The 25,165-nt window shown below is 28.6% G+C and overlaps 1 protein-coding gene across 1 annotated transcript in view; it reads left to right on the forward strand.

Moving 5' to 3' along the window:
- Nucleotides 1-25,165, forward strand: part of LOC107438039 (uncharacterized) — a 165,504-nt gene that overhangs the window by 42,458 nt on the left and 97,881 nt on the right. The window contains exons 2-3 of the mRNA XM_087162368.1: nt 19,783-19,824; nt 22,555-22,770. Of these exons, the coding sequence (XP_087018494.1) occupies nt 19,783-19,824; nt 22,555-22,770 (258 nt within the window). The remainder of the gene's footprint in view (nt 1-19,782; nt 19,825-22,554; nt 22,771-25,165) is intronic.

Consider the following 25,165-nt stretch of genomic DNA (forward strand, 5'->3'; position numbering starts at 1 on the left):
ATTGTGTTCAATACTGGTGAATATTGAGAAGCATTTAAAATTCCGCAATCGATATTCCTTCATTGAACATTTTGAAGGGAGCACAAAAAGATGCTGTTTAATGATGCTATCAATAATTAATGACTCCCTTCTTGAAGAAGCAGATTAAGCTTCACCAGTTACGCGCATTATTATTGAAGGAAGATGGGGAAAAAAATGGGGGAAATTTTTCCCTGCTGGGATGATTGAGTTTTCGGATGAGTACATTTTCCCTACGATTTAGTCGCTTATATCAGTCATTCTTTTGCCTGAACATGATGGCATTTTTTTTTTCTCCACTATTTTTTCGTAGCATTTAACAAGTTTTTCGTATTTTTCTGAGGTTTTTGTCTCTTTAGTGGGATAAAAGATGAAAAATCTGAAAAAAAGGAAATTTTAAAACAGGATTTTTTACTGGATGTAAAGCAATTTTTTTTCCTTTTTTTTTAGAAGACTTGAGTGTTATACGTCGTTAAACATTTAAAGAACGTAAACTTGAAACATTTATAAAGTTTACTTTAGAAAAAGCACGAATGAAACTTTGAGCTATACATCACTTGTATAAGTAGCAAAAAAATGGATTGCAAGATTAGGAAACAGATTGTTGTTGCTTCGCATTAACAGTGTGAGACGAATAATATTTTTTATGGAGAAATACTAAAATTTTTATATTCATATAGGTGCAAAACAAAGAGTGAAAATTTAAACTTATTATTTTTACTCATTTGCAAAATGGGTCTTGTTTTGGATTTGATGGCAGCCACACACTTTTCAACGTTGTTCAAGAGTAATAGTCAACAGAAAGAAAAAGCATTTGACCAATGGATCATTGATCAATGGACCAATGGAGCATTTGATCATTTAAAAAACAAGCAAGTGAAAAAGTCTAAGTTTGCTTTTAAAAAAAAAGAAAATATGAATAAAATTTTAAGCTACAAATCACTTGTGTTAGTAAATTACCAAAAAATGGCATAGTAAGATGAGAAAAAAAAAATTGTGACTCTAATATACGATGAAATAATATTTCATATGGTGAGATAATAGTTATTAACCACGTTAAATTGCCAAACAAGCAATGAATTTTGTTTTAATTGATTTTTTTTATTTCTGTAAAACTCTGTTTTTTTCAAACAAAATGAAACGTCTTAAAGCATTTAAAAAATGTACTCAAGAAATTTATTTTTTTAAAAAGAAAAATAGCGACAAAAGTATTTTAGGCTACGAATTACTAGTATGAGTAAAAAGTAGAAACTCTGGTTTGTTAGATAGGAAAAAATATGTTGTCACGTTAATATTAAAAAGAAGTATTTTTGAAAAGAGAAATACCAGAATTCTTAAGTTCTAAAAGCTAAACTACGGCGGATTTTTTAAAATTTATTTTACTTAGGTGAAACACAGTTTTTAATAATAAATAACTAAATAAAATAAAAAAATGAGTGCTATGCGTAGTTTATTAAAAAAACGTACGTTTGAAAACCTCAAAGTTTATTTTTAAAATATATCCGAATGAAATTCTAAGCTATAATTACTTACATAAGTAAATAAAAATAAATTTGATTTCAAGATGAGATTTTTTTTGGAAGACTTGATATAGTCTATGGAAAAAATTATAAATACTTTTAAAACACATCCAAAGTTTGAAACATTCTTCAACAATTAATAGAGATTATTTAAAAAAAATTATATCATTAAATTAATTACTGCATTTAAAAAATAATAAAAAACTTATAAAGCAAAGTTATAACGAACGCAAGTTGAATTGGCGGTGATCTGAGAATTTGTTTCATTCAATTTACTTCTTCATTAGCTTCTTCATATTCTTCAATTTACTTCTTCATATTATTTAACAGGTGGCAGATTAAAGCCCACCCATCTTCAAATCGATGGATACCAGCTTGCTTAGGAAATAAAGCCGGTCTGTGCTCAATGCTGACCGCATTGCCACAATCAAGGCGTTGGCCATGAAGTTGTAGAGCATTAAACTCAATGACCACCTTGCCCACAACGGGCTGTATCGAAAATGATTTTACTTATTTACTTAATTTTAAATCACTAATTTTCTCATGTAAGAAAATAACTGTAGAGTAAATTTTTCTGTAATTTTTTGAGAGCCGAGATTGCTCAAGGGCTCAGATTGCTCACCTTCCAATGAGGGGAAACAGGTTCGAATCCCAGTCGATACGAATTTCGCATCCGGTTTGCACCGACCACAGTACTGACGTGAACTATCCTCAGTGGTAGATGGATCATGGGTTAGAGTCCCCTTGCCATCAGGCTAACCGTGGGAAGTTCTCGTGGTTTTCTTCTCCAAGTAACGCAAATGCGAGTTAGTTCCATCGAAAAGTCCTCAGGGAATGCAAATTTCTCCCACTATTAGATTCCCCCGTCTTCTGGATTGGGTTCAAAATGACAAGGCTACGAAGTTGAACATTAGCAGTCGCAAACCTTAAAATTGTGTCGGCTGTTCAACGACGGTTATTTTATGAAATATCTTGACTGTGAAATGTATTTTTTTTTCTTTGCTTGAAAATAGAATATTAAAAGAACCGATATCATCGCACGTGGTGGTTAATATATTGGTAAACTGTGTTCGTCCGTAACTACATATGATCTAAAACAATAAATTCACAGAAACTCTAAGAGCACCCTCTCTGATTAATAAAGAGATTAAATAAAGTTCGTCAGAAGTCAATTTTTTTCGAACATTTTTTTCCATTTGAGCTCCCTAAAACAATTTTTCGCGATTTAATTTTTATTAATATTTTTTTCTTTGCCTTTTGCCATTTTTTTCCCTCAGTTTCAGCCCCTTTTTTTTCTTTTTGTTCGTCAACTTTTTTACCTCCAACATTTTTTATTTTGCTGCTTATTTATTAAAATTTTATCTTTTATCTGCTATCTTTACCCTTAATGTTTTTATTTCACGTTGGGATTATGTTTGGTCAAATTTATTTTTAAAAAAAAGTAATATATTGATTATTTCTGATAAAATTTCTTTTGAATAAAGAAATGATATTTAAAGAACCTCTCATTTTACAGCGCTAATGAAAAATTAAAGAAACTACTTGTTTTTTACTTTAATCCATCATTCTAGTGTGCGTATACAATTATTTCATTGATTTATATTAACCAGCTGTCATTTAAAATTATGTTTACATCAATATTTACAATATTTAACAAAAATGTGTACCTTCTGTTTCCCATAAATTTTGCTTTTTAATCACTATTTGAGCAGCAATGGTTCAGTAGTTAAGACGCTGTTATTGTGAGGAACTGGGGTTTGATCCCCAGGGACGGCTTAAAGCCCACACAACTTATAGATAGATGGGTTTTAGTTTGTCTGGGAGAAAAGGCGGCAATGCTGACCACATTGCCACGATCAAGCTGTTGGCTATGAAACTGCAAAGCCTCAACATCCATGACCTCCCTGGCCCACTACGGGCTGCTGCGAGGATGCCTTACTTTAATATCTGTTTAGCAACTTTATCTTTACAACAAATTTACTTCCTTTAATTTAATTAATAAGTAAAAATTAACAAGAAACTTAAGTCACTTCTATTAATGATTGTCAAGCATAAGATTATATGTTCTTAAGGAAGCAGTTTTTAAAGGTCTTTTACCTCACTTTGGGCCAAAATCTATTAATTTTGAATAAAATGTTTTTTATTAAATTGTATGAAAGTTTGAATAATTTTGTTCCTCTATGACCCTTTTTTTTTATTAGATATTGAAAAAAGTGATTTTTTTTTCTTATGATATTCCAAAATTATTTAAGCTCCCAAATAATATTCAAATTATAAAAGAAATAGTAAGTTTTCTTTTAAAAATTTAAGATTGAAGAGTTGGATATATTGGCTAAGTTAATAGCAATATATCATAATTGAAACTGTTCAGGAAATTGAAAATGTTGATTTCTGCTTTTGTTGCATTTTGTTAACTTCTAAAACTTTCAGTGGCGTTTAATTTTGTCGAGTCTAGTAATAATATTTGTTTCCAAATTTAAATATGTACCTTTGATGTCTACATTGAAAAATAGTAATACCGATAAAATTACTAGTTGTCATCAGTTCGGTTTCCATTTCAAATTGTGTGAATGAATAATTTTGTTACAAATCTATATACATATTTAATAATCATCAAAAATAAATTAACTTACAATAGCTTCAGCTAACAAATAATTAAAAATTACTTTTTTAGAGCTTAGATAAAAAAAAATTTATTAAATATAGAACATCTACAAAATTTTCAACTAAACTTGGCAATTTCGGAAGCTTATACGTGAAACGATTTTTCAAAAATATTAGATCTTTAATTTAGCTATTGTTATCATCTGAATTTAAAACCTAATATGTTTCTTTATATTCTTTAATACAATTAAAATTGTTCAACTTTCTAAAAAGGAATGACGACATTCATAGTTCCATCTTAGCAAACATTTAGGTATGTTTTTATTTTCATTTTTCACCGATCTTAAAAATCAATAAACAATCAAAAAATTCATTTCCCGAATCTCTCTCTAAGGATTTTATATTTTGCAAACTTGGATATTTTTTGGTGAACACATTCTTAAACTTTGTTTCTCAAACATACGTAGAATCGCGATATTTTTTCCTTTGTTAGAAAGGGATAAAAACGAACAAAAATCTCCCTAGTTTCAGAGAGCTTAACCCCCCTACATGTAACTACTTCAGAGTTTATTTTTTGAGTCCGGCCAATTGAACAAGAAGAAGAATACAAATTCTGCAGTTGAAGAGGACTGATCACAAAATTGATTAAAGAAAATGATAATAAATAAACAAAAACTGCGGATGTTTTATATTTTACAACCGTAGTTGCTCAGCAGACCCAATTTTTGGGTTTACGACTACTAATGTTCAATTACGTAGCCTAGTAATTTTGAACTCGATCCGGAAGATAATCCTGGATCAAGTATTGGGATAAATTTGCCTTTCTAGAGGACTTTTTGATGGAGCTAACCCGTATTTGCTTTACATGCAGAGGAAGAGTGCAGGAATCTCCCACGGTTAGCCTGACGGCAAGGGGACTCTAACCTATGATCCCTCGATCACTGAGGATATTTTACGTTGTTATAATGGTGGGTAAGAGCTAGGCTCGGAAATCATATCAACCAACCATCGCTGGGATTCGAACCTGGTTCACCTCAGTGGAAGGCGAACGCTGTATCCTCTGAGCGATCGCGGCACGAAAATTGCGGATGTTGAAAGAAAGGAAGCGTCTGGTCATTTTATTTAAGAAAATAGAACTTTAAAATTCGAAGCTTTTATGTACATACTTGTAGTTAGCCTTGCGAACTAAGCCACGAAGTACGGTTTTTGTTTGACAAGAGAGCACCACCGAAGTGAAAGTGCAACTTAGATCAGAATCCCCCCACTAGAAGCAAAAACACAACTTCGTGAGGCTGCTTCCACTATTTCGAAATATAGATCTGAAAGGGAAGGAAATTTCTTCCAGATCCTTGTACCCCTGGTACTTCCTCAGTCACTGATCACAGCACTTTCACAGATTTTCGGATCACGTATATCACATGTAAACGGTGAGTCTTAGTGACTTAGAGGATTGAACTACAGCTCCTCTTGACCGAAGTCCTATGCTCTAATCTCTAACTATCTTCGGCCCTTTCATAAAATTTTTACTTTTGATTTAAAAATATCCTTAAGGTTTTCCGTTTTTTTTTATTTTCAAAACTGATAGATTCTTTCAAAAACTCGGTCTGAGGTTGAAACATAATATATGCATATAATATATAAAAATTTAGTTTTTTTAAAATTTTACAATAAGAGTTCTTCTTTGCTCCGTATTAAGGTTGTAATATGGTTCAAAATACGGTCTGTATCAGAGTAAATATTTCTGTTTCGGCTTGGTTTCATCTGGTGACATTATCTTTGTCGATAATTATAGTGATTTTTCTTGTTAAAGGGATGGCAGTATCATCGTCATCGCTGAAGTTAGTACTATTATTCTTTGTCTATAACTACAGTGATATCATTGTAAATTATAGTGAAAATATTGTTGTTATAATGAATGTGATATCGCTTTTGTTGATAATACTGACGATATTATCGATGATGATCATCAAAACGTAACTGAGTAATCTCTGCTGCTAATGTCAGAAAATACTGTCGCACGATGGTTTTCGTAATAAATAACAATCACGATACAGGGTAAGTGCACATTCTAAAATATAGTTATTTACTAGTTTAAATGTATCGATGTTTCCTATTATATCGATTTATTACCAAGGTCATATAACAGTTTTCAAATTTCCTGACTCAGATTATAGTACTGATATGATTTTCTTAAAAACTAAAAATAATTTGCAAAGTGGCAAAAAAAAAATTAAATATAAATTATTTCCAACTACTTATTACTCCTTAATGCCAACTAATTTCGTTATAAAATTTACTTTTAGTAAAATACGAGGGTTGCTATTTATATTTCTGGCCTTGGCAACAGTAAGTGTTGCTAGGCGACCGCGGACGATTTTAATCGAAAGTTTGATATTTTTAAACATAAATTCATTAGACGATTTACAATTATAGCTTCATTTGTGTTGTTGACAGTAAATTGAAAAGTTCTTCTCTTTCAAAAAATGGAATTGAAACGTGAACATTTTCGTGCCATTATTTTTCAAAACTTTCGACGTGGATTGTCAAGACAAGCGTGCTTCGATGAACTTAATTCTTTATTCAGCGAAACAGCGCCATCCTACAGCACTGTAAAAAATTGGTATAACGAATTTAATCGTGGTCGATGTTTGATCCAGGACGAATCCCGTGCAGGTCGTTCAAAATCCGTTGTTGTGCCAGAAAAAATCGATGCTGTGCGTGAACTGATAAAGCAAGATCGTCATGTGGCATACCGTGAGATAGAGGCGTCTTTAGACATTAGTATGACTAGCATCAATAAAATATTGCATGAACATTTGAGCGTTAAAAAAAATTGTTCGCGTTGGATCCCGCATAATCTGACAAACGCTCAAAAGAAAGGCTCGTATTGATTGGTGCCAGGAAATGTTGGAAAAATACGTTCAATGTACATCAAAGGCTGTGTATAACATCTACACAGGTGACGAATCATGGATCTATGCATATGAGCCGGAAACAAAACAGCAATCAACTGTATGGGTCTTCCAAGACGAGGCAAAACCAACAAAAGTTGTTCGAGGAAGAAGCACATCGAAACAAATGATTGCCTGTTTCTTCGGCATTAACGGTCATGTGGCAACAGTGGCGTTAGAGCAACGCAAGACGGTCAATTCTGAATGGTACACGACCATTTGTTTGCCAGAAGTCATCGGAGAAATTCGTAAAAAAGCAGAAGAACAGGCGAATCATTCTTCATCATGACAATGCGAGCTCTCACACATCGACTCAAACAAAGGCATTTCTGACGGAGCGAAAGATCGAACTGATGGGTCATCCGCCGTACAGCCCTGATTTGGCACCCAATGACTTCTTATTATTCTCACACATCAAAAATAAATTACGTGGACAACGATTTTCGACCCCCGAAGAAGCGGTTGATGCATTCAAAACGCATGTTTTGGAGTTACCTCAATCGGACTGGAAAAAGGGCTTTGAAAATTGGTTCAAACGCATGCAAAAGTGTATTGATGATCATGGAGAATATTTTGAAAAACAATAAAACCAATTTCGATCCTACATATTTGTTTTTTCATTATTAGGCCAGAAATATAAATAGCAACCCTCGTATATGTTTTCTTTCCGTGAACTAAAAATAATTTGTAAAGTGACACAAAATTATTTTTGATAGCTTAAGTTTAAATATAAATTATTCTTACCTATTGTTCTTTTGCCAACTAATTTCTTTATAAAATTTACTTTTAGTAAAATTTATGGTTTTTTCCCGCAAACTAAAAATAATACTTGTATGTAAAGTGGCACAAAATTATTTTAGATAGCTTAAGTTTAAATATAAATTATTCTTACTACATAGTGCCAACCAATTTCGTTGTAATATTTACTTTTAGTAAAATTTATGTTGTTTTTTTTTCCATCTTCAATCTGTTGTGTAGGTAAAAGCCTGAGATGAAAAATAAATATGATTTATGTACCTTTTCTAATGACTACTTTTTCCGACGGTTTCCCTGGTAAAGTGTTGCATAAATAAATAAACTTCCTTTTTATTTTATCTATTCTTATTCAAAATTAATTCAATGTATAACATTAAGAACTATTTCGCAAAAAAGATAAATAAACGAAGAAAAGATTTTTAAGTTGTTTTTTATTCTAGATCGATAGTGTATTCCGAAAATTAATGCCAAAGAATAGTTGAATATCTGATAAAGAAAACACTACTATAAGGTCATTTTATTTAAAGAAGGTAAATTTTGTTTGAGTACTAAAATGATATTACACATCATTGAAAGAATACATCGTATTGATTTTATGCGAGGTTAACATGTCAACTAAATTAACCTGTATCCCTAATTTAATAAATTTTTAAATTCCAGTTTGGTTTTAGTATGATACTTTTATTTTAACTAACTTGGCTATGCTTCAGTTCTGTTAACTTTTTCTTTGTGGTTTTGGAGCTCTTTTTCTATAAATCAAACCTCTTAAAAATTAAGTGTTACAAGTTAACTAGTTTTTTCCCTGTTTATTGTTATTTCTAATAACACTTGAACGAGACAACATCACCTGCCATTGGCCTTTTACAAATTTAGTAAGGTAAGTACGCCTCTCATGTGACAAGAGAGCACTGCAAAGGTGAAAGTACGTCTTAGCTCATAACCACACGAATAGAGGACAACACTCCTCACGCGGGAGGCATTTTCTTAATATAGACATAGTTCTGATGGGGAAGGAAATTTGTTCCAGATTCCCGTACCAATAATTATTATGGATTTGGTGACGTGAACCACAAGCTCCAAAACGATCCACGATCACGATCCTAATAATACGATCATAGATTTTATGAACACGTATATCGCCTGTACTCATAGTCGCCTATAACGAAGTCGAGGATCGAACCCTGGAACCAGACTTTAGTCTGATACTCTAACCATTAGGCCACCACGACACATATTTTTCTATAACTTGATAATTTTTGCTTAGACGTAAAAAAATAGAATGCAATTGAAAAAAAAATATTAAATGAAAAAATATTAAATTTGATTATTTTTTATTATATTAAAAATGGAACTGCAAATGGAAATAGAAATAGAAATGGAATGGAAAAATGGAACCAAAATAATAATAATAGAATAAAATAGAAATTTTAAAAAAATGCTGTAGCTTTATAACATTTTGTTTATTTATTTAAAAAATAAAAAACGGAGAAGAACAATAATATGAAATATAGAAATTAAAAAAAAATTATTATTGCTTGACACTATTTGTTTATTTATGTACTAATGAAATGAGCGGAAAAATAATAAGGAAAAAATGAATTTAAATAATGTTTTTTTGTTTAGAATAATTTTTTGATTGACAGGATAAAAAAGTGTTTTTACATACATAAAATATTTCGTGTGAGGTTTAAACTTTGAGGAGCAATTACATTATTTCGTAATTTCTATCCTAAGCAATAACACCCATTGAATTTGAGCAAATAATTTTCAAAAGATTAGTATTCTATATATATTAGAAAAGGCGAATACCTGTACCGACTACTTTGCATTATTTCAATTTCTACTATTAATTCACGTTCTATTTTGTTCAAATTTTCAATCGTTAATAAAAATACTTTTTTATTCATCTCAAGTTCAAAACCATTTTCTAAACGTGTCTTGGATGACAGTGCCGGATTACCCATTTGGCCAGACTAGGCCGTGCCCTGGGGCCCCCCATGATTAGGGGCCCCCTTGAAATGGATTTTTTGAACATAAATTTTAAAAAATTAAGAAAAACAATGATTTTTAAAAATCATCAATTTCAAATATATATGCTATGATTATAAAATGTTATGATTATTTATTAGTTCTAATTTAACAAAATAAAGTAAAATTCAATTTATTATTATTTATTTTAATTTTAAATATGCTTTCTTAAATGAAAAGATATATAAATACAGTACAGAACCCGTTATCCCGAAATCAGAAAACCGGAAAACCAAAAAACCGGAACGAAATTCGATTAGTTTTCCCGTCATTTTTAAAAAAAAAAAATTTTTTTTCCTCATAAGATTTTAGGATTTTTCGTTCTTTTTTGAAAGATGTTTACCTTACCATCATATTGGAAATAATCATTAGTGTATTACTTCATCATTTTTTCTTCTTTTTCAGATTATTTTCATTTTTTTTTTAGTTGGGTTTAACTATAAAAAAATGACTTTTTGTAGCGATTCAGAAAACCGGAAAAATCAGTTATCCGGAATATCGATGGTCCCGATCGTTCCGGATAATCGGTTCCCTACTGTACTTTTATGTTAGATTAAATTTTTTTCTCGTATATTTTTTATTTATTCAAAGGGCCCCAAAAATTTAAACGCTATGCTGTAGTAGCTGATATCAATTAATAGTATATTAACTTTTGAAATGTATAAAGGCATTTCAAAAGTTAAATGCGTAGATCAGAAGTTATTAAACATTTATTATCTTTCCTTTTTTAAATGCATGACTGCTTTCTGTTGTAACCTTTAAAATGATTGATATGAAATCACCTCCCTTAATGATTTTTTTTTTAAATATTCATATTAGGGATCACAAATAAATGTTTTTGAGATGGAACAAGAAAATCTAAACTAATCGAATCGTTAAAGAGGTTTATTAACTATATTTTTAAAAGAAATTTGAACTTGTTTGATTGACGAAGAAAACTAGAATGAGGTATAAAACTATTATGCTGTAAATAAAAAATATATTCGATTTTTTTTTCATCGAGGAGAAAAGAAAGATAATTATTATCAAAACCTGAAGAATCATTAATGAGGAAATCGAAAGAAATACTCCTGTTTAACTGCAGTAAAAAATTACCAAACGGTAAAAAGCTAATATTTATAACACCAAAAAGTGTTTTTTTTCTATCAGAATGTTTTTCGTTTCATTAATTTCGTCTTTCTTAAAAAGTGCTGAAAAATGATCATCGAATTTGAAAATATTTCTTTCCTGGTTTGCATATTTAACTGCTAACTTAAATGAGTAAACTTTTTTTTAAGTAGATTTTGCTAACGATTCTTAAAATCGATATTTAGAGCGGAGTTTACATACTTTCTGTATTAAAAAAAGTTTAATACCAACAAATTTCTTAGTATAATATGCAAATAAGCATGTAGTTTAACATAAAAAAAACTACAGAATATACCAATGTATACCAATGCAATTTCATATTTATTATTATTTTCTTTAAAAAAATTATAACCACCTACAAGTTGATTTAATAAAAATTCATTTTTCTGACATTGAAAGAAAAAGCATAAATAAAGCTAGTTTGTCCACATCAAGTAAAATAAAGAAATAGATTTAAGCTTTAGCTTTCTAGACTTCAGTTTATATTATACAAACACTTTTTCATAGGAAATAAAGAAAGTATTCTTTCTTATCATTTTTGACACTTCAATTCACAGTTGAAATATTGGAGGTATGATAAAATAAAAAAAACTCACCATTTCGTTTCTTTTGTTTTATTTTACGAACCTATTTTCTCTCTGAATGAAATTTTCTTTTCATTTGTCATTGGTTAAAGAAAATTCCACGGAACTCTTGACGTAAATCGAATATTTATTCCGCTTCTTCTGTTATATCAAAAGGAGAGGGGATTCCTTTTTTTTCGAAAAGGATAAAAATAATAAGTTCTTTATTATTTGAGTTTAAAAATAACAAGACACTGACATCGGCACATGGTAAACAAAGCAATTGTTTTGATTGTTGCGATTTTTAAAATAACAATTTTGTAAGGTTTTCGAACGTGTCGTAAATGTTTGTTTTTATAAACAATGAAGCATTAATTCGATGTTTTCGAATAACTAAGCTCCGTTTGTTTTGAGCATTGAAAGATGATTGAAAAATTATTTTCGTGAATAAAAAGTATATTAAATATTCATTCATATCATATGTTGTAAATCTCCTCTTAGCTTTTGTTATGACTCTTTGATATAAATGTTATTTTCGAATAGAATATTTTATTTTCTTATTTAGAAACGTTACAAATGGAATAAGATTTGGATTTATTTTTAATCATTATATTCTGTGTATTTTTTTATTTGATTAAATTGGTGCGTGTTTGTAGCATTATAATTTAAAATTTATCAACTTCGTATTTGGAATTTGTTTTTCCGCTTAAATTAAATTCATTGATGATATATTTTTTATAAAATTTGAAGTTTTTTTTTTCTAGTTAGAAATTTATTAGAATCATCATAACACTTGAAAATTAATTTACTGAAATTATTTTCAATTCATGCCGAATTTATTAAATCGTGATAATTTATTAGGAAAACTAAAGTATTTATTTTATGAAACTGTAACAATTTATTGAAATCTCTTTTCATTTATATAAAATTTAGTTTTCTTATGTATTTTTATTTTCATTCAAAAATATTCCAAATAAATTTAGATAAATTTGCTTCAGTTTTTATAATTCTATTTTGTATATTTATAGAATTTGAATCTAATTTTTAATACAGAGACATAAAAAAATGTGTTAATTTCCCGATTCATGAAAAATATATAATAATTCCTAAATGCTTTTTCTTCCTATTTAATGAAATGAGTTTTAATTTCCAACTTCAATAAATTGTTCTAAATATTATAAAAATAATTTGATATAATTATATTTTAAACCGTTGAATTAAACCAGTTAATAATTTTATACAAACATTTTCTGATTTTAACCAGGAAAAACAAAGTAATATCATTAGAATATCATATTGTTACACAATTCTTTTTGAAACTTTATTCCAAAATATGCCCACATATAATTTTCACCAGACTAATAAATATAGAGATTAAAAAATTTTCTGTGTTTAGAAACTTTATAAATGGAGTATTTTAAACTAACTTAATTTTTAATATTTATTTTATACTTAACGATCAAAAAGGAAAGAATAGAAGTAAAAAATGAAATAGCAGTAAAATTTAATTTTCGTCTTTGAATTAAAGTATTTCAGTGTCTATTTCTAATTAAATACATTCAATTTCGTAATTGGAATGTACTAAGTTTTTTTTAAGTAGTTACGTTATTAAAATATTAAGCAAGTAACGTAAAAAAAAATCAATTCCTACTTAGATCAACAAAGAAAAGTTTTATTTCAGTTACTTTATACTTAATAATTATAATTTTTCTCCCATATGAAACTGAAATTAATTAAATTTAAGTAATGAAATAATATTTGAAAAAAAAACTACATTTACAATTAGTGACCTCCATTACAAGAATATGTATTTGAACTTGATTTGGATGAATAAAACGCATTTTATGAACAATTGAAAATTTGAACAAGATATAGAGAGAGTGTGAACTAATAGAAGGAATTGAAAAAAAAAAATTCTGTGGAGCGTGGCATCAGACAACTACGAGGGTTGCTATTTATATTTCTGGCCTAATAATGAAAAAAAACAAATATGTAGGATCGAAATTGGTTTTATTGGTTTTCAAAATATTCTCCATGATGATCAATACACTTTTGCATGCGTTTGAACCAATTTTCAAAGCACTTTTTCCAGTCCGATTGAGGTAACTCCAAAGCATGCGTTTTGTATGCATCAACCGCTTCTTCGGGAATCGAAAATCGTTGTCCACGTAATTTATTTTTGATGTGTGGGAATAAGAAGTCGTCATTGGGTGCCAAATCAGAGCTGTACGGCGGATGACCCATCAGTTCGATCTTTCGCTCCGTCAGAAATGCCTTTGTTTGAGTCGATGTGTGAGAGCTCGCATTGTCATGATGAAGAATGATTCGCCTGTTCTTCTGCTTTTTTTTCGAATTTCTCCGATGACTTCTGGCAAACAAATGGTCGTGTACCATTCAGAATTGACCGTCCTGCGTTGCTCTAACGCCACTGTTGCCACATAACCGTTAATGCCGAAGAAACAGGCAATCATTTGTTTCGATGTGCTTCTTCCTCGAACAACTTTTGTTGGTTTTGCCTCGTCTTGGAAGACCCATACAGTTGATTGCTGTTTTGTTTCCGGCTCATATGCATAGATCCATGAGTCGTCACCTGTGTGGATGTTATACACAGCCTTTGATGTACATTGAACGTATTTTTCCAGCATTTCCTTGCACCAATCGATACGAGCCTTTTTTTTGAGCGTTTGTCAGATTATGCGGGATCCAACTCGAACAAATTTTTTTTACGCTCAAATGTTCATGCAATATTTTATTGATGCTAGTCATACTAATGTCCAAAGACGCCTTTATCTCACGGTATGTCACATGACGATCTTGCTTTATCAGTTCACGCACAGCATCGATTTTTACTGGCACAGCAACGGATTTTGGACGACCTGCACGGGATTCGTCCTGGATCGAACATCGACCACGATTAAATTCGTTATACCAATTTTTTACAGTGCTGTAGGATGGCGCTTTATCGCTGAATAAAGAATTAAGTTCATCGAAGCACTCTTGTCTTGACAATCCACGTCGAAAGTTTTGAAAAATAATGGCACAAAAATGTTCACGTTTCAATTCCATTTTTTGAAAGAGAAGAACTTTTAAATTTACTGTCAACAACACAAATGAAGCTATAATGGTAAATCGTCTGCTGAATTTATGTTTAAAAATATCAAACTTTCGATTAAAATCGTCTGCGGTCGCCTAGCAACACTTACTATTGCCAAGGCCAGAAATATAAATAGCAACCCTCGTATAAAAGCAAGCATTTGTTGACGCGAACCACACGCGCAGCCACGAAATGTTTTTTAAATTTATCTGACACAGCTAATATAAAATAATTAATTATTTAAATGTGCGCAATAAACTACTTTTTTGTTCAAATAGTTAGAAATTATCACTGATGTTAAAAATGAAATTATCACACATGTGAATAACTGCATCGCTTTTAGTATAATTTAAAACAATGACTAACGCTTAACCCATCAAAAAATTCCATTTCGGTTTTCGCTCATCCCTATTTAATGAATGAATTAATATTTGAATAAACTGTATTAACATCAAGGGTCATACACTATAAGTTTTAAAAAAATTTATTTGAACTTGAAGGGATAAATAAAAAGTATTTTATTACCGATTGAAAATTTGAACAAGGTATATAGGGAGAGTACGAACTAATAGCAGAAATTCAAAAATATATAATTTCTCATTAATATTTTGATATTAAAATCTTCCTTTATTTTTTCACCTAATCATGTTAAAAATTCACTAAACTTGTGGAATTAATGTCATGCTTATTGTTTAGCTAATTTGGAAAGCATATTAATTTTTTTTGTTTTATCTGTGAGTATATAAATTTAATACGAGTAATTTAATTCTACACTTTTAACTTCCTATTTACTACAAAAAATGTTGAAAATTAAAAAAGTATACTACTACCAGTTATCAAATTAAATTTATAGAACCAATCTGAATTTTATTAATTAATATAACCAAATTGTGAAAAAAATAAATAACCAGTATTACAAACGTATAAATAATGATTTAAAAAATTAGAGTAAACAAATTTTAACACTGTTTTAAAGAATTCAATTATAATTTAATTTTTTTAATTTACTTAAAAATGTTCCAATACTATAGATTATTCATGCCTTATTTGAAATTAGAATTAAATAATTAGAAACTTTAAATTCAATTTAAAACTTTTACAAAATTTAAATTTAATGTTTTGAATTTAAAATTTAATTAGGATTTGTATTACATTTAAAACTAATTACACAAATCAACCCTCTTATATTTTTTAGCTCAAATTTTTCGTTATGAAATATATTAAAAACTATTCAAACCTCTCGTGTTTTTAGTTATAAATAAATAATTAAATGGATAATAAATAATTATTTTCGTCCCTTCTTTTCAAGTAAGAGCCCAACGCTTATCTATTTTTTTAAAACTTGTTTTCCATCCTTAACTGTTTTCTTTTGCGGGACAATAATTAAATTAGATTATTATTTCAAAAGCAATTAGTGGTTTATTATGGCAAAAATAAGTACTTCCTTTCCCAAGATGCTGCAGATTAATTAGAATTTCAAGAAGAATTTCTTTTTTAGCAGTACACTTGTTGCGACAATGTATATTTTTTTTTATTGAAAAATGTTTCACCATCATTTAATTGAATATTCTTATCTATTAAGTTGGAAAATTCATTACTGTCATGCTTTACAGTTAAAAGAAGGCTAATTGATAAATAAGTAATATTTTCTTCAGAATTTTTTACCTATTTTTTTTTATTTCTTAACGAAATTGCGACAAAATTGACGTTAGTTAAAAAGTTTTTATAATATGCATGCGCTTTATTATTTAAAAAAAATATTTTTAATTATTTGTACACAATGAAAAGAAGTTGCTTTATATAAAAAAAAACATTTGTATGATTTTTGATTATTATTTCAATATCAAGCTTTATAATGCCGGCTTATTGGTTAAAAGGAATAACCCTAAATACGTTAATCATTATATTAATATACTGAAATGCACATAATCCAAATTTGAGCAGAAAGGGTTCAATTCATCTATAATAATTAATTATTTTTTATCTCTTCTTTTCAAGTAAAGCTTTTTCCACCCTATTTATCTATTTTTTTATCAAACTAGTTATAAAAAAATTAAAAAATGCTTGCGAATTGAGAAATTAAAATTAACTAATTTTTTTAAATATTATTTAGTTTAAAATTTGTGATGAAGCAATCAAAATCTTGATTATTTCATCTATACTTAGTTTAAAATGATCTAACGATTTTTATTCTTTGTATGCAAATAAATGTCTTCATTTTGAAATTTATTTACTAGTCCCTAAGGTTCGAAACAGGATCAACGTAGCATCTTATAAGGTTCAAAAATTTGCATGATTCAAAGTATCGAAAAAGTTCTTTTCTTTAAACTGGTTTAACGATATCGTTGTTCAACGCTAAACTAATTTCTCCGAGAGTTTATACCATGTATTTAGGCCAACAAAATATTATGGTAACAATATATTCGATATTAATGAAAGCGTTAAATGTGAGGATCTTGAACTTTGGTGTCAAATTTAACTACATCAACAGCAAATCGATCCTTATTTTAGAGCTTAAATTATGTGTTTGGGCAAATGATATATTATAATAGTAAGATTAAACTCTATATCGTTAACTTTTTGACTCAGATTGGACACCGGGGTCCCTTTTATGTAGTTTTTTTCTCACTCAAATTAGAAGTAAAAATATATTTTGGTATTTCTTAATTACAAAACAACCGTCTGGCAGTTACTAAAATTATCGGAATTATATTTGTAGTAAAATATAAAATAAAAAAAGTAGTTTGATTTTTTTTTCCATTCAAATTCAAACATTTAGTTGCAAATTCGATTAATTGATTTCGTAAATTAAAGAAATTTCAATGAGGAGTAATTGTTTCTCTTATATCTAAATAACTGCAAATAAGCACAAATTAAAAAAATTATTGTTTCGAACTGAGCCGTTGTCGAACGATTAAAACCTTAAAGCAGAAAAAGACATTAGGGTTTCATACTGTATTTCATCACCTTGAATTATAAAAGTGCTAAATATAATATGTTTCCCTTTTTTGACTTAATTGATACAAAGTAATGAAAAGAGTACGAAAAATATATATATATGTATATATATATATATATATATATATATATATATATATATATATATATATATATATATTTCTGTTTCAAGTGAAAGTTGTTTTCTTAAAAACAATATTTTTTGTTAACTTAGATTCTGCTTCAGTTGAAACTGTTTCTTTTGGTGACCTTAATTTTCTGGTCATTCGCCAAAATCGAAAACATTTATAAAATTACATAGAATTATTTCACAGATAAAAGCAGAGCCATAATGTGCTTTTAGGTCGAAAAAATAAATTAAACAATAAATAAAAGGAGGAAGATGTACAACTCTTGATAAACTGAAACATAATATTTTTTTTTCTTTCATTAATTTAAAACAGAGAAATGTGTATATATACGTATACACTAGACTAATATATATTTTAACGATAAGTATTTTGCTGTTGCTTCTTGCTTTACATTTCAGACTATACAAAGTCATAACATCTAAAAATAATGATATTTTTCAGAAAATAAAATTTTTTTTTTGATTCTTGTTCTACATTTCAAATCATTACATTTAATTTCGATCAAGTTGCAAGTGTTAGATAAATACTATTTAAAATTGAAACTTAATATAAATATTTACATTAATAGCAGAAACGAAGTTTTGTTTAGTATTAAACAACATTTTTTTAGTTATTATTATTTGTCCTGTATTTTGAATGAATCTTTTTTTTTTATTATCGTGTTCTTAATGATTTTTAATTTAATAATAAATGGGTAAACCGAGAATGCAACAACAGTAAGAAAAATTATTACTGCTCTGTTAAAAATTTCTCTGAAAACTTGTTAAATAGAAATTTATTTAAATATTATTTTGCAATACTCAAGCAAAACAGTAAAATAACCGTAAATAAAGTTGGCATTCAAACTGTTAACAGTGAGAAAAACCTTTTACTACTGCTTTCACCTAATACTGTTAAACAACCAGAATTTTATTTCACCAACTTACCTCACCTAATGAAACCACTTAGTTCTTTAGAACTGGGTACATACCATGGCCGAGTGGGCTAATCTCCCAATCTGATTATCGATATATAGTCTAATATCTCCCATCTCTTACGATAGGTGAAACAACCATATAAACTAATTTAACCACAATCTTCGGTTTATTTGACAAAACACAACTCAACCACAGCTTAGTTCCAATGTCTACTACCTAACGAAAAGCCTTGCTCCAATTTCCAATTAAGTTTCCTTTTTACGGTTTTGAAATCATCAGCTGTAAATGATAACAAAATCATTTAGTTTTGTATTCATGTTTTTTTAACCATACTAGCTGTAAACGATATCAAAACCATAAAGGTAGGAAATGTTCTTTATCGTAAACTTTACGGTTATTTGGATGGGCAGCCTGATGCCGATTATTTTACCGTTATTTAAGAATGAATATTCTATCAGTGTGTAGTATCTATATTTTTGATTTCTAAACTGCTTTCAATTCATATGTATTAATAATCATGTATGTCACATACTTGGATAACATTAAAAAATAGTCTTCTTTTTGTTAAAACTTTAATATATTCTTTTGTTTATTTTGCATTAAATTGTATATTATACTTTTTTAATTTTAATTTTTAAGTTATAAACTGATGATTAAAGTGAAATTTAGCTGATTTTAATTTATCAGAACATAGTTCTCTATACTCGAGTAGTTAATATTTTGTGATCTTCGCATCCTGAATAATAACAATTATTTAAATATTAATTTAAAATTAATATTTAAATAATTGTTTCATTTAAATAATTAAAACTAATTACTTAAGAGCAATTTGCAAAGTGTATTAGGTGAAATTTAAATTGTTTTTTAAATAATTGAAATACATCTCTTTCAAAAGAAATATAATGGTATAAAATTAGAGAAATATAAGACTATCTAATTAGAAATTAATCCATTAAATTATTTATTCCTTAGTTTCCTTGCATATTTTAAATATTGAAGTTTATTCTTATAATAACTACTTAAACTTTTCTTTTTTTCTACATGAAACTTTTTAAGATGCTTTTAAAACATTCGAATTATTCCAGGAAATTAATTTCTTAATTTTTATTTTCAGATATTGTCAGAGATTCAAAGAATGATACTATAAGCAGTCAAGGTAATATTTTCAGTTTTTTTTTTCACTTTCCTAATTTATTAAAAGATCAATTTGTTTTGTTTTTTCCTGTCACATCTCCTTGTCGCATTTGGTTTTATTTCAAACATTGTTTTTAACACTTTTAATTTTGCTATTTAGATTATATTGTATATTATTACATTGTATATAATATGTTGTAAATTATTATATTGTATATATTATGTTATATGTTTTAATATTGTATGCTATTATAATGTATTATATTGTATCATTCACTTTCTTTTTAACACCTCTAACCCCTTAAAATAAGTATATGTATAATAAATTATTCTTATAAGTAAATAAATTATAATAATATAAGTAAATAAGTAATAAGTAAATAGTGTAATAAGTAAATCAATTATTCTTATTGTAGGGTAACAATAATTGTTTTACGCGAATGGAATATCTCATTACAGTAAAAATAGTTTCCTGTAAGTAATTACGGTAAACAAATGCTGGTACCCTAGATGTAGCATCTAAAAAATCCATTTTACCGTAAATACCATTTTTACCGTAATTTTTTTAGTAATAATTAATTAATTACAGTGATTCGAGGATTTTACAGTAAATATTACTATTTGAATTACGGCATATCGGTACCTTAAAACTTTACGGTACTGGGATCCTGAGTGCCGGTTCCTTTTACCTTAATTTGATTCGAAAATTTTTACAGTGTAGAACTGCTGTAAAAAAGTTTCATTATAAATGGAATCACGCAAAAATAGTTTCTTTTACGGAATCGAATTTGAACAAAGCATCAAACAGAACAAAACAGATATGAAAAAAAAGAAGAAAAATTCAGGGTTCGTAGTGGAAATTCCGTGGGCAAAAGAAAGTACTGAATCTAAGGCGGAAAATACTGCCTTAAAAATAGTGCATACTACCTTAAAAATAGTAAATACTGCCTTAAAAATAGCAAATACGGCCTTTAACACAGTAAATATTGTCTTTAAAAGAGTAAAAAATGACTTTAAAATATTAAACGCAACTTTTCTTTTTTTTTTTGCTTTTTTTGCGGGAAATGAAGGCTGGAATAAAGGGAGCATTTGCTGTAATACTTTTTTTCAAATAATATTTTGACTAAATACTATTGTAAGAGCTTTCTAATGGTTTTGGTACATTGCATTGATTTTTGTAGGTGGTCTTATATTTCTTGAACATACATATTATTTATATTTATGAAAACTTAAGTCAACTTCAATAAAATTTAAACTTGTTTATAAAAATTAAATTCGTATCAAAAATATTTTACAATTTCAGCAGTTTAAATTCGCTTGGTAAAAATGTGCAAGATGAGTCATCTTTTTTAGAAAGGTATTGGTAAAAAAAAGAAAGGAAAAAAACAAGGAAAAAACACTGTAGTCGCTTTAGACTTTTGTTTTACTTGACCATAAGTTCAGTTGTAATATTCTTTAATATTATGCCATTAAAATGTTCAGAACTTTATTACATTTTTTTACAAATTTTAATTTACTTTTTATTGTATTTTTCCTACCTCCTCTACCTTCCCTTCTCCCAATTTGACTGAAAAATAAATTCACATTCCTTTTTTATATTGGAACATTTATATTGAAAACATTTTTTTTATTTTGAAATCAAATTTCTTTTAAAATATTTTTTTTTTAAAAACAATTACTTTTTATGTTAAATATTTTTTGATATTTAATATAACGTGCAATCATTTTTATTTTTTCTATTTAAATCAATCTAAATAAACATATCATTATGCAAAAATTATATGAAAAATGATGGTTGTATATTAAAAATAAATACTTGAAATTTTAAATCCATATTCATAAAACTTTCTTGTTCTCAAAACTCTTAAATATTTTATTTTATTACGATTATATTTTAAATTCGTATTCATAATAATTTCGGGTAAAACAAAAAATCTATTAAACTGTTTTTAACTTATCATATACATTAATTTTATGTACTTTGAACAAAAAATATAAATTCTTAAAATTCTAAATCTTTATTTACAAATAATTTATGTTCTTAAAATGATAAAATATGAATTGCAAAAATTTTAAATACTTTTTTGTAACAAAACAATTTATTGCGAATAAAATTATAAATCCTTATTTTTAACTAATTTGTGTTCTTCAAACAAAAAATATGAATTCTTATGCTTCTTATGTTCTTTAAACAAAAATGTTTTTATATACAAAATATATGTTCTAAAAAATAATAAATTTATAATTTCTTAAAATTTTAAATTCCTTTAAATAATAATTCAATTTTTTAAACTTTAAAATATGAATTCTTAAAATTTTAAATCCTGATTAATTTCAAATTCATGTTCCTAAAACAATAAAACATGATTTCTTAAAACTTTAACCATTATTATTGAAAACTTCCTGTTCTTAAAATGATAAAACATGAATTCCTAAAATTTTAAAATTTTTTTTAAAACAAATTCATATTCTTAATTAACAATTCTCGTCATTTAAATTTCTGACTCTTTTTCGAATTCGTGTTCTTGAAACTATAAAATATGCTTTCTTAAAATTTTAATCCATATACATAAAAAATTGTGTTCTTAAAATGATAATAAATGAATTTATAAAATTTTAAATCCATATAAAAACAATTTAAATTTCATTTCTCGCAATTCTTCGAGCTTTTTTTATTTATTCAAACTGTAAAATTGTTGAATTTAAACGTCGGTCTTCCTTCCCAAACTCCTTCAATCCTATCAACCAACAGGAAATTGTGTTTATAACGGCACGTCGTTTTCTGTGGGGGATGAACTCCCCACGAGGGGTCTCTGCCTCATTTGCCACTGCTTTGATGGTTTCCGGGAACCCAACGCTTTCAGCTGCAACGTTATTGACTGTCCGTGGGAGGACTACCATAGGAGGTTTCCAGGATGTACTCCCATTTATGCTGACAGAGATTGCTGTCCTATAGGATGGGAATGTGGTACGCATTTCATTCTTAAATATACAGTCATATTATTAGAAGCACTCTAAGATTCTATGTAAAATCTTAATTATCAGGTGATTACGTGACTGTCTGCACTTGTTTACGTTCGTGTATTAATGGGTTATAACACTGTAATGCAATACGTTAAAAATAAATACAAATAGGAAGTATATTAAAAATCTCCCGAATAAGAATCCATTACTTGTATGTTTAACTATAAAAGTATTGCCTATAAACTCGTGCAAATCATGTCATTATTAAAACCTTGGCCAAAGAATACCTAGAGAAGAGACCAAAGAATACCTTGTTTGCCATGATTAAAACACTCCTAATAATTTATTTGAATTGCTATATTATATACTAATAGTATAATGCTTGGTGTATAGTAAATATTCTATGTTTATGCAATATATAGTCTAATTTATTCTATCGTTAAATTTGTATGATGTGTCGACTCATTTAACCAATGGACGTAAGCAAGTGCAAACCGTTTTCAGCCGCTTAAAAACAAACAAAAAACTGTATGGAGTATCGCCAGATAATTAAGATTCTACAGAGAATCTTAGAATGTTTCTAATAATTTTGCCACGGACTGTATTATGCTGATTCAGAACTGCCTTGTCAATAAAATAATATTAAAATTTATAATAAACAACGGTTATAAAAAAGAAATGGACTTGATACCTGAAAAATTAACTGAGATTATACCAACTCTATTTTTTTTTTAATTCTACACGCATTTTATATTTTTACTTTTTCATGCGGAGCCATCGAAATGTTTATTTTTTGCATTTTGAAATTATTTTATTTCAGTTTTTCTTCTCAGAATTCTTTTTTTTTTCCCATCTTCGTAAATTTTGTGCTGATTAACCTTGATTAGAGTGCATTTAACAGGAGGGAAAAACTTACATTCACGTATTTTACTGCTCTGTTAATAGTGGAATAGCATGAGTAGGTAACTTTAAGTTGAGGTTTTTATATGTATATATATATAGAGGTTTTTTAGCATTAGAATAGCAATTAGTGGTTAAATTAAAATATTAATTAAGTAATACTTCAAAAATAGGATAGCTTAACACTGAACACTTTCTTGGGATTGGGTAGAGTCGGAGAAAAAACTGAAATCGAATTCTCAGGAAAATCTGGACTCTGACTTAGATTCGAACATTCCTACTACCGACTCCACAGCTTTGATGAATGCTAAGAAATACACAAAACTTAAAGCCATACTCCGAAAACATTAATAAAACTGAACTATTTTAGTTTTTTGTTCAGTTATTGCCCTTCCCGGAGATTTTACGTTATTAGATTAAGCAAAATATTTTTATTAGAAGTTTATTCCACCAAAATAAAGATTAAGTGTCATTAGAATCACTAAGCGTGATGCAGTTACTCAAGGTCAATTCATGAATGTCAATTTCCAAAATCAAACAATCTTCTCCAATACTTTTCTGGGCAAACGGTAGAAAAACTATTGCTTCAGTGTCCGCACAGTAGTACTTATATTGGTATGTATGGTACGCATCAAAAACAACAGAATACCGAAATCAATGAAGCATCATTTTATTTTATTTCATAAAAGTCGTTGAACAGTTGACCCGATTTTGGGTTTACGGATAGTAATATTCAACTTAGATTGTAATCTTGAAACAATTCAGAAGACAAGAAAACTCCTGGATCAGTACCCCTAGAGGTATTGATTTGTTAAGGGAACATGGGGTACTTTGCGACTCGACAAATTTAACGTGAATCAGTCACAATTTACTACGAGGACCGAACCCGAAACCTCCACCAGGTTGGTAGGGCACTGGACATGGGCCCAGTGCCCTACCAACCTGGCGATCCCAGCCCTAATTAAGCATCATTGGGGTAAATAATAGTAAGGTGAATTTTTCAGTTTCCATGAACGAAACAGTACTTTTTCTTCATTAAATTTGCCTTAGAAAATTCGTCTTCCAATGAGGTGAACAGGGTTCTGTTCGTAACGAATTCCGCATCCAGCTCGCACCGACCGCAGTGCTGACGTGAAATATCCTCAGTGGTAGACAGATCATGGGTTAGAGTCCGTTTATCGTTAGGCTAACCGTAGGAGGTTCTCGTGATCTTCCTCTCCGTGTGTCGCAAATGCCGGTTAGTTCCATCAAAAAGTCCTCCGCGAAGGCAAATTTCTCCTTTGATTTGATCCAAATGGAATCTTCTGAGTTGAGCTCCAAGTTACAAAGATACGGTGCTGAACATTGATTGTCGTAAACTCAGAATTAGGTCGGCTGTTCAACATCAGCTAAAACATAAATTATGTTAACTTATAACTCAGAAAAATCACCTTCATCAGCCAGCTTTCAAAACTTTTTAGGATGTTTCTCCAAAACCTAAAAATAGTTTGCTAAAAAAT

Source organism: Parasteatoda tepidariorum, chromosome 4 (assembly GCF_982258835.1).
Source record: "Parasteatoda tepidariorum strain Cologne lab strain chromosome 4, Ptep-v5.0, whole genome shotgun sequence".
Taxonomy (NCBI): Eukaryota; Metazoa; Arthropoda; class Arachnida; order Araneae; family Theridiidae; genus Parasteatoda; species Parasteatoda tepidariorum.